The sequence below is a fragment of the Alligator mississippiensis genome, chromosome 2 (assembly GCF_030867095.1).
Source record: "Alligator mississippiensis isolate rAllMis1 chromosome 2, rAllMis1, whole genome shotgun sequence".
In the NCBI taxonomy this organism is placed as follows: Eukaryota; Metazoa; Chordata; order Crocodylia; family Alligatoridae; genus Alligator; species Alligator mississippiensis.
The window spans coordinates 27531321-27543799 of record NC_081825.1 but is presented as its reverse complement, the minus strand read 5'-3'; the positions used below and the strand labels follow the sequence as shown (position 1 = coordinate 27543799).

At 41.3% G+C, this 12479-nt stretch overlaps 1 protein-coding gene across 3 annotated transcripts in view; it reads right to left on the bottom strand.

Moving 5' to 3' along the window:
• Positions 1 to 12479, bottom strand: part of EVC2 (EvC ciliary complex subunit 2) — a 174026-nt gene that overhangs the window by 148965 nt on the left and 12582 nt on the right. For 2 of the 3 annotated variants that reach the window (XM_059721568.1, XM_059721567.1), the window contains exons 3-4: positions 10226 to 10386; positions 9650 to 9715 (exon numbers count right to left, since the gene is read on the bottom strand). In XM_059721568.1, coding sequence (XP_059577551.1) covers positions 9650 to 9715; positions 10226 to 10386 — 227 coding nt within the window. Of the gene's footprint in view, positions 1 to 9649; positions 9716 to 10225; positions 10387 to 12479 lie in introns of those variants that run through there. The other variant, XM_059721569.1, reaches the window with a different exon arrangement.

The window sequence follows — 12479 nt, the reverse complement described above, 5'->3', positions numbered from 1 at the left end:
AGCACCCATGAGTATTTATTTTTTTGAGTATTTTTCCTGAGGCATAGCTCCTTGCATTTGTCCACATTGAACTTCAGCCTGTTACCTTCAGCCCAATTCCAATGTCAAGATCCTTTTGAATTGTGCTCCCATACTCCAAAGCATTTTCAGTCCTTCCCAGTTTCATATCATCTGCAAACCTGCTCAAGAAGCTTTCTATGTCAGCATCCAAACCATTAATAAACATGTTGAACAGCACTGGGCCCAAGGCAGACCCCTGTGGGACTCCACTCAAAACCTCCTGCCATTCTGACATGGAACCACTTACAATTACCCTTTTCTTGCAGCTATTGAGCCAATTTATAGCAGTCTTGTCCAGCCCACATTTCTCCTATTAGGGATACCTTTTCATAAAAATGGGAATGTCATGCAGGACATTGCCAAAAGTCTTGCTGAAGTCCAGATACATTTAATCCACAGCATTCCCTTTATCCACCCAAGTAGTTACTTTGTTAAGGCGATCAAGCTTGTTTGACATGATTGGTTTTTTAGTAAATCTATGCTAGCTGCTTGTGATCAGTGCTTCCTCCTCCACATGCTTGTAAATAGACTTTGTTAGGATATGCTCCAGTAATTTCTCAGGTATTCAGATGAAGATAACTGGTCTGTAGTTCCCTGGATCCTCCTTTTAGCCTTTTTTAAAGAGGGACACTATGTTGGCCCTTGGTATCTCATCAATCTCCCATAACTATATGAATACAATTGCCAAGGGCCCTCAATATCTCTTCTGCCAATTATTTCAGTACTCTGGAATGAAGTTCATCAGACCCTGCTGACTTGAGTTCGCTCAGATCCATGAAAATCTCTGTGGCTATCTCTTATTATTTTATCCCTCAGCTTGTCTCCTTACTTATACAAATAAACCTTGTTAGGTATCTGGCTGCAGCTTAACTTTTTTGTGAAAACTGAGGCAAAGCACCTTTGAGTAGCTCCACCTTCTTCTTCTGTTAGGAGCTCCTCCTGGGTAGTTAACAGTGGACCCACAGCTTTCTTGGTCTCTCTTTTCTTGACAGCATACTCTTGTTGTCTTTAACCTCTCTTCCCAGGTGCAGCTCATTCTTTAGCTTTGCTTTCCTCATTTTGTCTCTCTAGGTTCTTGCTAATAATGAGCTACTATTAAAAAGATATTTTGGATTTATTGTATTTGCCTTTAGGAGCCTTCGGTGTTTACTTAATTCACCTTTTCAAACTTTTTTCTACAGCCATGAGGAGAATTTGGGTTTTTTTCTCACAACAATAAAAGCAGAGACCTTCACTCAACCACAGTGAAAAGAGGAGGAAACGAGAGAAGTATACACTCAGTTGTGTAGCAATCCCATCACACATCCCCACAAAAACTTTCCCTTTGTGAAAACTGGGACATAAGCTTCTGTAGTTGGCATTTGTGGCTGCTAATCAGGCATAGATTGTTTATTCATATTGGAGTGAGGTCAAGGAAGGTGATGGGCCGATAATATAAAATGCAGTAAAAAGAGAGTAGTGTTGTGATTACAGCCTTGATGGTCCAGAGATACGAGAAAAGCAAGATTATATTTATGGATCTGACCACATGAAATGAGTGTAGACAGTTAGCACTTGTGGAACAAAGAGAAGTACAGTGATTTCTTAGTTTTACGCACATAGCTTCCAAGAAACATCTGGTACTCTGATGGAAGAAGATCATGATAGTCTACTGTGACAGTCACGTGTAGGACACAGAGATTCCAAGTGTTCTCGACAAAGGATTATGATGATAGTGATGTTACGCTGCCAGGTTTTGCATCTTGTATTGTTTTGTGTAGTTAATGATCAGCAGAGACTTCACTGCCAATTACAAGGTATGGGGATGTTTTTGGAACCTAGGAGGGAGGGGGATGGAGACAGAAGGGCCTGGAAGATTTCTTTCAAAGTTTAATTTTCAAGTATAAATTATAATTGTTTGATGATCTTTCTTATGGGTTCTAATGTGGGATAGTACGAGACAACCAGGCATGTGCAGTCAGTGAGGTGTTTTCTTTTATTATAGATGTGTCTGTGGGATTAGAGCAGCTCACTCAAAGATGTAATCTATGCCCCTAAGAAAAGTGCTTGAGTTGAGTAAAAGCCATTTTTTTGCGAATATTCTCCTGACAGCAGATGCAGAGGGAGCTGAGGATCTAGCTTTGGATTATAGCTTTCTTAATACGTTTAGGTTGGCTACTGGTTTTGTTAAGCATTGTGATCGTTGGGTTTTTATATATAGTTGCTTTGTAGGGTGCCATTCTGACACTGACCACAGTAGTTGGAAAGTTAATATTGGTATAAAAATATTCAGAAGAAAACTTCATGAATGAGTGGTTGTTGTTGAAGTTGTGATAGAAATTGCTGAGGAAATCTAGGTGTTCAGTCCAGGTGATGAAGATGTCATCTATATATTGTATATACAGCACTGGTTTGACTATTTATTTGTCTAAAAGTTGTTCGTCAAGGTGGCTCATAAGAGGTTGGCCATCTTTGTGAGTAATAACTCTGCTCTTATTTTGGAAGAAATATCAATTGATGAAGAAAAAGAGAAAAAATAGGGTATGTTTGCAAAATCTGATCCTGAATAGGAAAATACATGTAATGTCCCTGCTCTTTTATAAAGTGTAATCCACAAGCTGTGGGGATGGAAGCAAAAGTTACAAAACATTTTTTTCATTTAAAATTACTCAAGACTGCCATATGGTCTGTCTACCTGCTAACAAGAAAGCATCTGTTCAGATGTAGTAAAATTAAAATAAAAAGGAAAGTGTAAGCAAGTTAAAATATTACTAGAACCAAAATAGAAGACAATTCACAACTAATTGCACAGATTTTATTAAGTTACAGCTGGGATCATTACAAGATTATTTTCCAATAATCCTACTGTCTAGAGCCGACTAGCTTTGATCTTGTACAGCAGGACTTCACAATTTTTAATGAGACTGTCTAGGCTGTGCTATGAATAGCAAAAAAATCCCCCAAAACTGAGCCTATGTTTCAAAACTCTGTTTGAGAAGTTATTACAATAAAATAATGCCCCTGCATCAGTTTTGTCTTACCCTACCAAGTGCCTGACATTATCAATGACCAATTTGATAAGAACATTATAGTTAATCAGTGCCCTACAATGAAATGCATATTCAATCTCCACTCTGTGCAAATGATCTGCTTCAGGTCACCATGGGCACCTATTCACATGCAGCAAGGCTGCTCCAACGTGCTATAATTACAGAGTGTTGGAGCAGACTTGATTAAGCAAGTCTGCTGAGGTGTGGTATTACCGCGCTCCACCAGACTTTACTGTCACGTGCATCAGCGTTCCTGCACTGAAAAATGGTGGTGGGGCGCTTTTAACTAAAGCTTATTGAATGAGCTTTAGTTAAAGTACTCCTGCTGTCATTTTTCAGTGCAGGGATGCTGATACATGTGACGCTGCGGGCACTTTAGTTAGAGCGGCTCTTGGAGCTGCTCTAATTAAAGCCCCCTCCTGGAGCATGTCTATAAACACCACGTCACTGTTTTTTATACCAGTTGCTAAAATCCCAATTGTCATATGCAGGGTCATTGAGCCTGGACCCCACCTTTTAAAATTAAAACAATATCTGTTTGTTCCACTGGTGACAGATTGCCTCACATTTTAAATTACCATATTTGCTCACATATTACATGCACTCCTCCCCCCACAATGAGGAATGATATGGGGGATATGAATAACTGAAGTGGCACCTATCGTAGTACTGAAAACATTCCCCATACACTTTTTACAGAATAAAATTTGCCAGAAACTGGCCAATTTGACAGCAACTTTGAAAGGGTCAACACTGAACTGCTCCTCCTCCTGCTTCCTGACACAGACAGAGAAGCTGTCAGACATCTTGTAGCACAGTGTCTCCATTAAGAACCCAGTTCTAGGCCATGGCTCTAGAAAAAAAAATCTTTTGTTCCCTCATTCTACTGAAAAAAAAAGGTGCGTGTCTTAATTGGGGCACGCAGTATACAATAAAATACGATATTTATAAAACATTCAGGTATTGAAGTCAAATAGATTAATCCAATCCATCTGAAATGGAATGTTTAACATTGTACTACCTCCTGTTATAATTGAAAAACAAAGTACAACACTGCCCCACCTTCTACCTGACTTTAGACTAACATAGCTAAATGCCTCTCTTTCAATAATATGGACTCTGCCCTTCATAAAGGCTTTGCATGTCTATATTCATTAAAAACAAACAAACCAAAAAAAACCAAAAACCCCACACATTGCGAGTAGGCTGTTAGGGTCATAATCAATTCTTGGTCCATTCTACAACCACCAACCTAGAGTTTGAAGGAACCTGTTGTTAGGCCTTAATAGTCAAACAAGACATCACAAGGCTTAGGACAAACTCAATGACAGAAAATGGAAACTGCCAATTCTCCCTTTCTCTCTCTCCAGAATGTGATCCTAGGTGCTTATGAATGTAACGGCCATTTACTGGGTCAGACCAGAGTCCCACCTCGCCCAGTATCCCGTGTCACACAGTGGCAGGGTGTGGACGCTGAAAGTGGAGAGTAAACTGGGTATGGCCAAGGTTTTTTCCTACTGGTCCTCTGCCACTTGCAACATCCAGCATTTAAGGTTTAGACAGTTCTGATTCAGAGGCTGTAAGTCCCATGCTCAATAGCTACTGATGCCTCTTTACTCCAAGAATTTGTTTGATCCCTTTTTGAGTCTAGCTAAACTGTCAGCTTCTACAACTTCTGGTAGCAATGAGTTCCACATTTTAATTGCATGCTGCATGGAAAAACTTCTTTCTGTTAGTTTCCAATTTATTATCTACTAGTTTCATTTGGTGACCCCTAGTTCTTGTATTGCGAGATAAAGTAAATAATAAATCCCTATTATTTACTTTTCCTATATCATTTAGTAATTAGTAATACCCTTATGTCCTGCCTTAAGCATCTTTTCTAAACTGAAGAGGCCTAGCCTCTTTAGTGATATGGAAGGGCTTCTTGATGAGGAGAGACTAATCATCCTTGTTACCCTTCTCTGTACCTTCTCTAGTTCTTCTATATCCTTTTTGAGGGGTGGGGACCAGAACTAGAGACAGTGTTCAAAGTGTGGACACACTATGTATTTATAAAAGGGGCATGATGATACTTTTCATTTGGCAGGGTGCTTCTCACTTGCAATTTAACCTAAACAGGGCACCCTTGATTTACCAGAGAAAGACCTTAACTCATCCTTGAGAGACAACATTTATCATCATCCCAATCCAGCCCCACACCCACTAGGCACAGTTTGCTGTGTTGCATATCCACATTTTTACTGGTTCACTTTAAAATCAAAGACCTTGTAAAACATATCCACTTGGGCCCTCGCCTAAATCGCTACAGATCAATAGAAAGAGTCCCTTTGACCTAACTGCTATATGGATCTTGCCTTTGGACATTAAGAAGTTGCTCCGATTTTGATCATAAAATTCAAGAGTAGAGGCTCAGCACTGGCAAAACCCAACTTCCATTGACTTCAATAGAAACAGACTTGGGCCAACACAATTAACTTTTGATAGTTTTACCCCAGCATCTGCTTTTTATATATATTTCATTATCAATGTTACAAGCAGAATTGAAAGAGATTTTTAAATGACTATGTTGTGTTGTGGACTCAGTTCACTGAGCCAGGATCCATTTTAATAAAGAACCTTTTTTTTTGTTCGTGTCAACGGCACCCAGACAGCCAGGTGACTCCTTTTTCAGCTCAATCTCAAATTCTGCCCATCTCTAGCTCCTGGAAGAGAGCTGAGTAACAGTCTAACCCTTAAAGATACAGGAATCTCATAAGCTATTTTTACATCTACTGTGGGTCAAAAGCCCAAGGAGGAAGATAAGCTCTTAGGACTGACTCTACAATTGTATTTAAGTGCCTTACAGGCACTTAAGCATTTTTACACATGTTCCGGGGGGGACCCTTTACTAAGAATGGCTCCAAAAGCCACTCTAATTAAAGCACATGCAGCATCTGGTGCATCAGCAGCATCCCTACACTTCAAAATGGTGACATGGTCACTTTAACTAAAGTTTGTCAAGCAAGCTTTAGTTAAAGCACTCCTGCTGCCATTTTGAAGCACAGGGACACTGATACACAAGATGCAGAAGCTGGCTGGAGCACACCAATTAGCATGCTCCAGCAGACTTGAGTAATCAAGTCTGCTGTAATGTGCTGCAATTACAGCATGTCGGAGCAACCTCCCAGGACATTTACAGGCACACTTAGAAGGTATGTACTTCCAAAGTGGAATCTAGACCTTAGTGAGGTGCCCAGGCTCCCTGTGGAAAAGTTAAGTGCTTCAGACCGTGATCCAAAAACAAAAAAACACCATTTATCGAGCATGGAGCTGCTTAGATGTAGCCAATGAGAAAAACACTGCCTCTGGGCCTCAGACACTTGATTCAGGCTGTAGGCAGCTATGTTCACTTAGGATTCACAGCCTGGACTCTTACCCTGGAAGACAGATGTCTACATTTATTTTCACAGAAATGAGAGGGATTGTTCTTTCTTTAATAGTTTGATGGCCATGGTGCCAGCTTATGGAAGAAAGTGTTCAACAGAAAGAGGCAGACACTAGACAGGGGTTTGACACCCTTCATCTCCCAGCCCTAACTATGAAGCTAAAAGCTGTTCTATAATAAGGGCAGGGATTCTCTACGTCTTTATTCAAGCTATTGCACTGCACAGCAAGAAGTGCAAGGTTCATCAAGACAGAGGGAAAGAGTATAAGAGCAAAATTCTCAAGAGATGGGAGACATGTAGCAGTCAAATCTAGTGATTCATACACTAACTTGAAGTTGCTGGAGTGCAGTCTTTTGGCTTGTTGAGGTATTTCCCCTAAACTTGACACATCAGTAGCAACCTGTCATTCTGACTACAGATAAAATTATTACTCACTCTCTCTCTCTGAATGCCGTTTTCCTATTTGATAGCAGGCAAAGCTATTCCCTTTGGGGCAAACACTGCATGGGGCCAGTGGTGGAATTTTAGTGGAAGGCTTGAAAATAAAATGAATGCGAGTTCTACATGACTTACTGAGAAAAAATATATAATCAATGGCTACAGTCACTGAAATAAATTTACAGAACCAGTCAATGAGCTTTCTGAAAAGTGCACACCCATGGTCATCATGCCAAAGCCTTTTCATGAAGCGCACATTTGCCTTGCTATGTCGACATTCAAGGATATCATGGAATATATATACCATCCAATGCCAGCAGTTGACAACTTAGCCAGTTGCAAGATATTTAAATCTTCAGCAAAACTGATGCCAACTTGGGGTTTTGGCAGATGCCACTCTGCTAGGAATTATCTCCTCTCACTGGATTCATTACTCTGCTCTGAAGATATACTTCAAGCCATAGGTGTTTGATTTATTTCAAAACAGGATGTGTTATAAATGTTAAAGGAAAAGGTGATTTGGCATCTTGACAACAGCCAGGTTGTGGCTTTACCATAGATACCCTACAGCAATCAGCTGCACAGAGTAGTGCATATAGTTCAGAAGACTGGACATGCTCTGAATATAAACAAAAGTGAGTCTGAAATTGCTAGCGTGAAATCCCTGGGCCACAGAATTGTTGGTTTCAGTATACACTCATGCAAGAGTAGAACAGAAGCTATCTACAGAATGGCCGAGTCTGCCAATGTCATTGAGCTGAAGCATTATTCAGGTACTAGCCAACTGCCCATCAAGAATGACCGGGGAGGACACAAAGTGACCAGGGAGCACCCACCGCACCACACTGCTCTGCCTCCAGCCCCGTGCGGCCCGCCCCCCGCAGTGCCACTGCCTCACAGGCATGAGGGAGGGGGGTAAGCTTGCATGCGGAAGCTGCAGCCACCACCCAGTGCCCCATGCTGCCGCTGCTGCACATCCAGCCATACGCAACCCTCTCCGCCCCAGCTCCCCTCCCTCCCTCCCACCTGGCTGTTCCCAGAGCCCGGTGGTGGTAGCAGGGTGCCACCACTGTACCCCATCCCTCCCAGTCCGTCCCCTACTCCTCCCCACCACTTCCCCTTCCCCGATGGCTTTCATCAGGGTCCAGCTGCAGTGGGGAAGAGGGAAGAGGAGGGGCACAGTCCCCTCCCTCTATTCCCACTGTCATGGCAGCGCTCTGCCATCCCAGTCCATCCCCGCTGTTCCCCTCCAAGAAGCAGGGCTGGGCCCCTCAGTCCCTGCTGTCATGGCAGTGCTCAGTTGTGTGTGTCTGTCTGTGCACAGCACTCTGATTGGTTGTTTCAGTCAGCATTGTAATTGGCTGCCGAGAAAACCAATCAGAGCGTGAATAAAGCATTAGGGACAGACAGACTAAGGCTTTTATTATATTAAAATGGTCAACTTCTTAGGAAAATTGTACCCAGAATGGCTGAATGGAAGTGGACCTGTACAGAAGAAGGTAATCCATGAGATCCTGAAAATCTTTTGTTTTATTCCTCATTTCACTGTGGTCAACTCAAGGAAGCCAGCCATCCTCTTAGCTGATAGATCATCTTGTAAGCTAGGAGCTGGCATACATCAAAACCAAAAGTGAAGCAAAACGTATAGCATGCATACTGTGAATGGTACAGAGGACAGAAAAAAAATACTTTGCAGGAATAGAAAAAGGAACTTGGGGAATCATGTGAACATTTACAATTTTATCACTGAGCAATCTTCCTCCATTAAAACAGACAACAAGCAATTAGTGCCCATTATCTAACTGAAGCATCAGAGATTCCTCACACTGAGGCCACAGTGAATCAAAATTTGTATGGGGAGGTATACATTTATGATCTACCATAACCTCAGTAAGGAAATCATCATGGCAGATGGCTGCTTTACTATCTCAGTGCCCAAAAGAGGCAACCCAGAGCTGGATGAAAAAGTGCCTACACACATAGGATAGGTCAGCCTCTTATTATCGGCCACAGATCAGAGGTTGACAACATTTTGGTCAGCACAGCAAACAGACCAAGTGTGTTGCTAACTCAAATACCACCAATAGGGTTGGGTGTACAGATACCAGATGTACCCTGAATGAGCATACCTAGACAGGTGTAAGATGTAAGGGGCTGACTTGGGCATGGGTGGTCACAATGTGAATAGATCATGCCAGGTCAAAGATTTACCAGAATAGAAGTCAAGGTCAAAAATGAATGTCAGGCCTGCTTCTGGATATCAAGTCAAGGGTCAAGATGAGGCTGTGGTCAGGGCAAGCTGATGGTCAAGCTGGGAGATCCAAGATAGGAACAAGAGCACAAAGGAACAGGCAAGAGGGTCCAAACCAGAGGTTCAAAGCACAAAGTCTGCTTTAGGAGTTCCAGAGGCACAGCAAGGCAATCCGCTGTCCGATCTGAGCATATATAGCTAATATCCCTCTCTTTGATTTCTTTCCTGATTTCTTCCAGCTGGGGTCTGGGTCTGAATCTGCCCTAGCTGGGCCTTGGCTCATTACAATAAAATCTCCATCATTAGATGTAGTTAAGTGCAGATTAAACAAACAAATACATGTGTGTGCGTGTGCGCGCGCACACCCTGAACAAAAAACCTCCTCTTGAGGCTTGGATCTCAATTTGTTCTTAGATGAAGAAAAACAATACAGTGAAACTTACCACTGCACATTTCTGAAAAGTTACTCCATACCCAGAAGAGACAGAAATTCTTGGCACATCTTCAGGCTGAAGAGAAGAAAAAAAATTTATATAGTACATGGACATGTAGCAATTCACAAACTATAAATACAATTTAAGTTAAGTATTATAATAAAGACTGAGAAAAAGAAGTTACATCTACTCAGAACCTTAGTATCTGAAAGCTCTACTGTCCTATCAATGATTTTTTATTTGTACAAATCTAAATAATGAGGTAGCAGATAGTTTATTAGACAAAGTGACATGCCCATCATTTGGTGACCACCTTTCCAGGACAAAACACACCATGTAAGGAAGTAAATACATCCCATTGTACATATGTGTTTTGGATTTGAATTTTAGAATTTGTGTGGCAAAAAGATTCTTCTTGTCATCATAATTATAAGAAGATCTTGCATCTAGGATGCTGCTGCTGAAACTATCCAAGGTGAATGTAATCATCTGAGACCGTTAGAAATTATGTACTAATTAGGACGGTAGAAAACTTCTTTATGTTCCTTACATAAATTAAACAATACCCAATCATCTCTTACTGACCAACTGCTGATTAATGGAAGACTCTCGTTTGAACAAAATCTTCTTTGTCCATGAGGGTATCAAGACAAATAAGGAATGGCTCCACTGAATGTCTGGTGCTGCAGAAGTCAAAAGCAAGTCATGGTCTTCGCTTGTTCCCTTTAACAGCGGCAATCCTATAGCTGAAAATTGAAGTGATATTTTATATTAGACCAGATATACAGCACCTCCATCAAAAGCTCTTGATCCACTGTGGTGAACACCTGCCGCTGTGCACAGTAACATGAGAGGCTATTATTTGTAGTATAGCAGCCACAAGAAGTTTCAGCCATGACTGAGCTATGCATGCATGCACAGTGAGGCAGGCTCTTCCCTGAAGAACTTACAGTTTAAATAAAAAAAGATAGACACAGGACAAGAAGGGAAAGAGAGAAACAGACCGCTGAAGTGATTTGCCCACGATCAGTGGGATATTGGCACAATCAAGAATGGAACTATGTTTCCTGACTCCCAGTCTAGTGAACCATGCTTCCTAGACTCCAGAGGGACTACTTTAATTAGCAGGCACTTATCTCAGTAGCAGCTGCTTTCAAAATTTAATCCAGTGCCACTTATTTGAAATACTTATTAAATAAACTAGAAAGTATATTATAAAATAGCAGACACAATTTTGCCCTCCAACATGCACGCTAGCTCTCACTGGAACTCGAAGTGAAAAAGATTTTGTATAGGCTTACCCAAAAGCAGGATTTTATCATTTAAATGAAAATGCAATTTGCATCACTTAGTACGTTTCAGCCTTAAACCAACTATTAATAGTGTCAACACAGAAAAATTTTTCAGAAAAGCATGAATAATTGAAGCATTTTTCAATGTGAGCTGCCTAAATATTAAAAGCCTTATGTTTCATAGACATAGTCTGCCACTTAACTATTAAAAAGTTCAATACATATTCAGACTGTATTAAAACATTTCTCAGTCTTAGAATCTCAAATTAGTTTCATGTTAATTGCAATGGAATCAAATCAAGGCCACCAGTACAGTAATGCAGTAATGCCAATGCTATTTTACAACTTGAACACTTTCATAATTTTCATAAGACATCTAAAAGTCACAAAATAGGTACGAAAAAAACACACCAAACATACTTAACTGCTTTTATCTAAAGGATGAAGTACCACTCATGCTAAACAATCAGCAATTTTAAAATATTAAGATATAACAACATAGAACTGGTCAATAAACAGAAGAAAAAAAATAATATTGATTAATTTTCTTGTTTTACTTTGTATATTTGAAATACATTTTCCATTTCTGGTAACATTTCTCTCAATATTGCTTTACTGAATTTTTAATCAAATAATTCTTTTAAATCCTTACCAAGGTTTTTCATTTAAACAAAACTGTGGGGGGGGGGGGGTTGTTTTTTGGTAAGTGCAACATTATAGCAATATTTCTGAAAATAATCTGGATGACAATTGTGTTATATCGGCTTTAAGAGCACTCATGGTGCCCTGGCATTGTGCCGGAGGACTGGAAAAGGGCCAACGTGGTTCCCATTTTCAAAAAAGGGAGGAAGGAGGACCCAGGGAACTATAGGCCAGTTAGTCTTACCTCAGTCCTGGGTAAGCTTTTTGAGAGAATTATCCTGGCGCATGTCCGCGAGGGGACAGCAGGGGAGATTATGCTTAGGGGCAATCAACATGGGCTCATTAGAGGCAGGTCCTGTCAGACCAACCTGGTGGCCTTCTATGACCAGGTCACAAAATCCTTAGACGCAAGTGTCGTAGTGGATGTAGTCTTTCTGGACTTTAAGAAGGCCTTCGACACTGTCTCTCACCCCATTCTCATTAAAAAACTAGGAGACTGTGGCATCAATATCTACACAGTCAGATGGGTCACTAGTTGACTGGAGGGCCGTATCCAGAGAGTGGTGGTGGACGGGTCTTATTCAGCCTGGAGGGATGTGGGCAGTGGGGTCCCCCAGGGCTCAGTCCTCGGGCCTGTGCTGTTCAACATCTTCATCAGCAACTTGGACAAGGGAGTAAAAAGCACCCTGTTCAAATTCAGGGATGACACTAAGATGTGGGGAGAAGTGGGCACACTAGAAGGGAGGAATAGGCTACAATCGGACCTAAACAGGTTACAGGGCTGGGCGGATGAGAACAGGATGGGTTTCAACACTGACAAGTGCAGGGTACTGCACCGGGGGAGGAGGAACCAGCAGCATACCTACAGGCTGGGTAACTCCCTTCTCATCAGTGCAGAGGCAGAA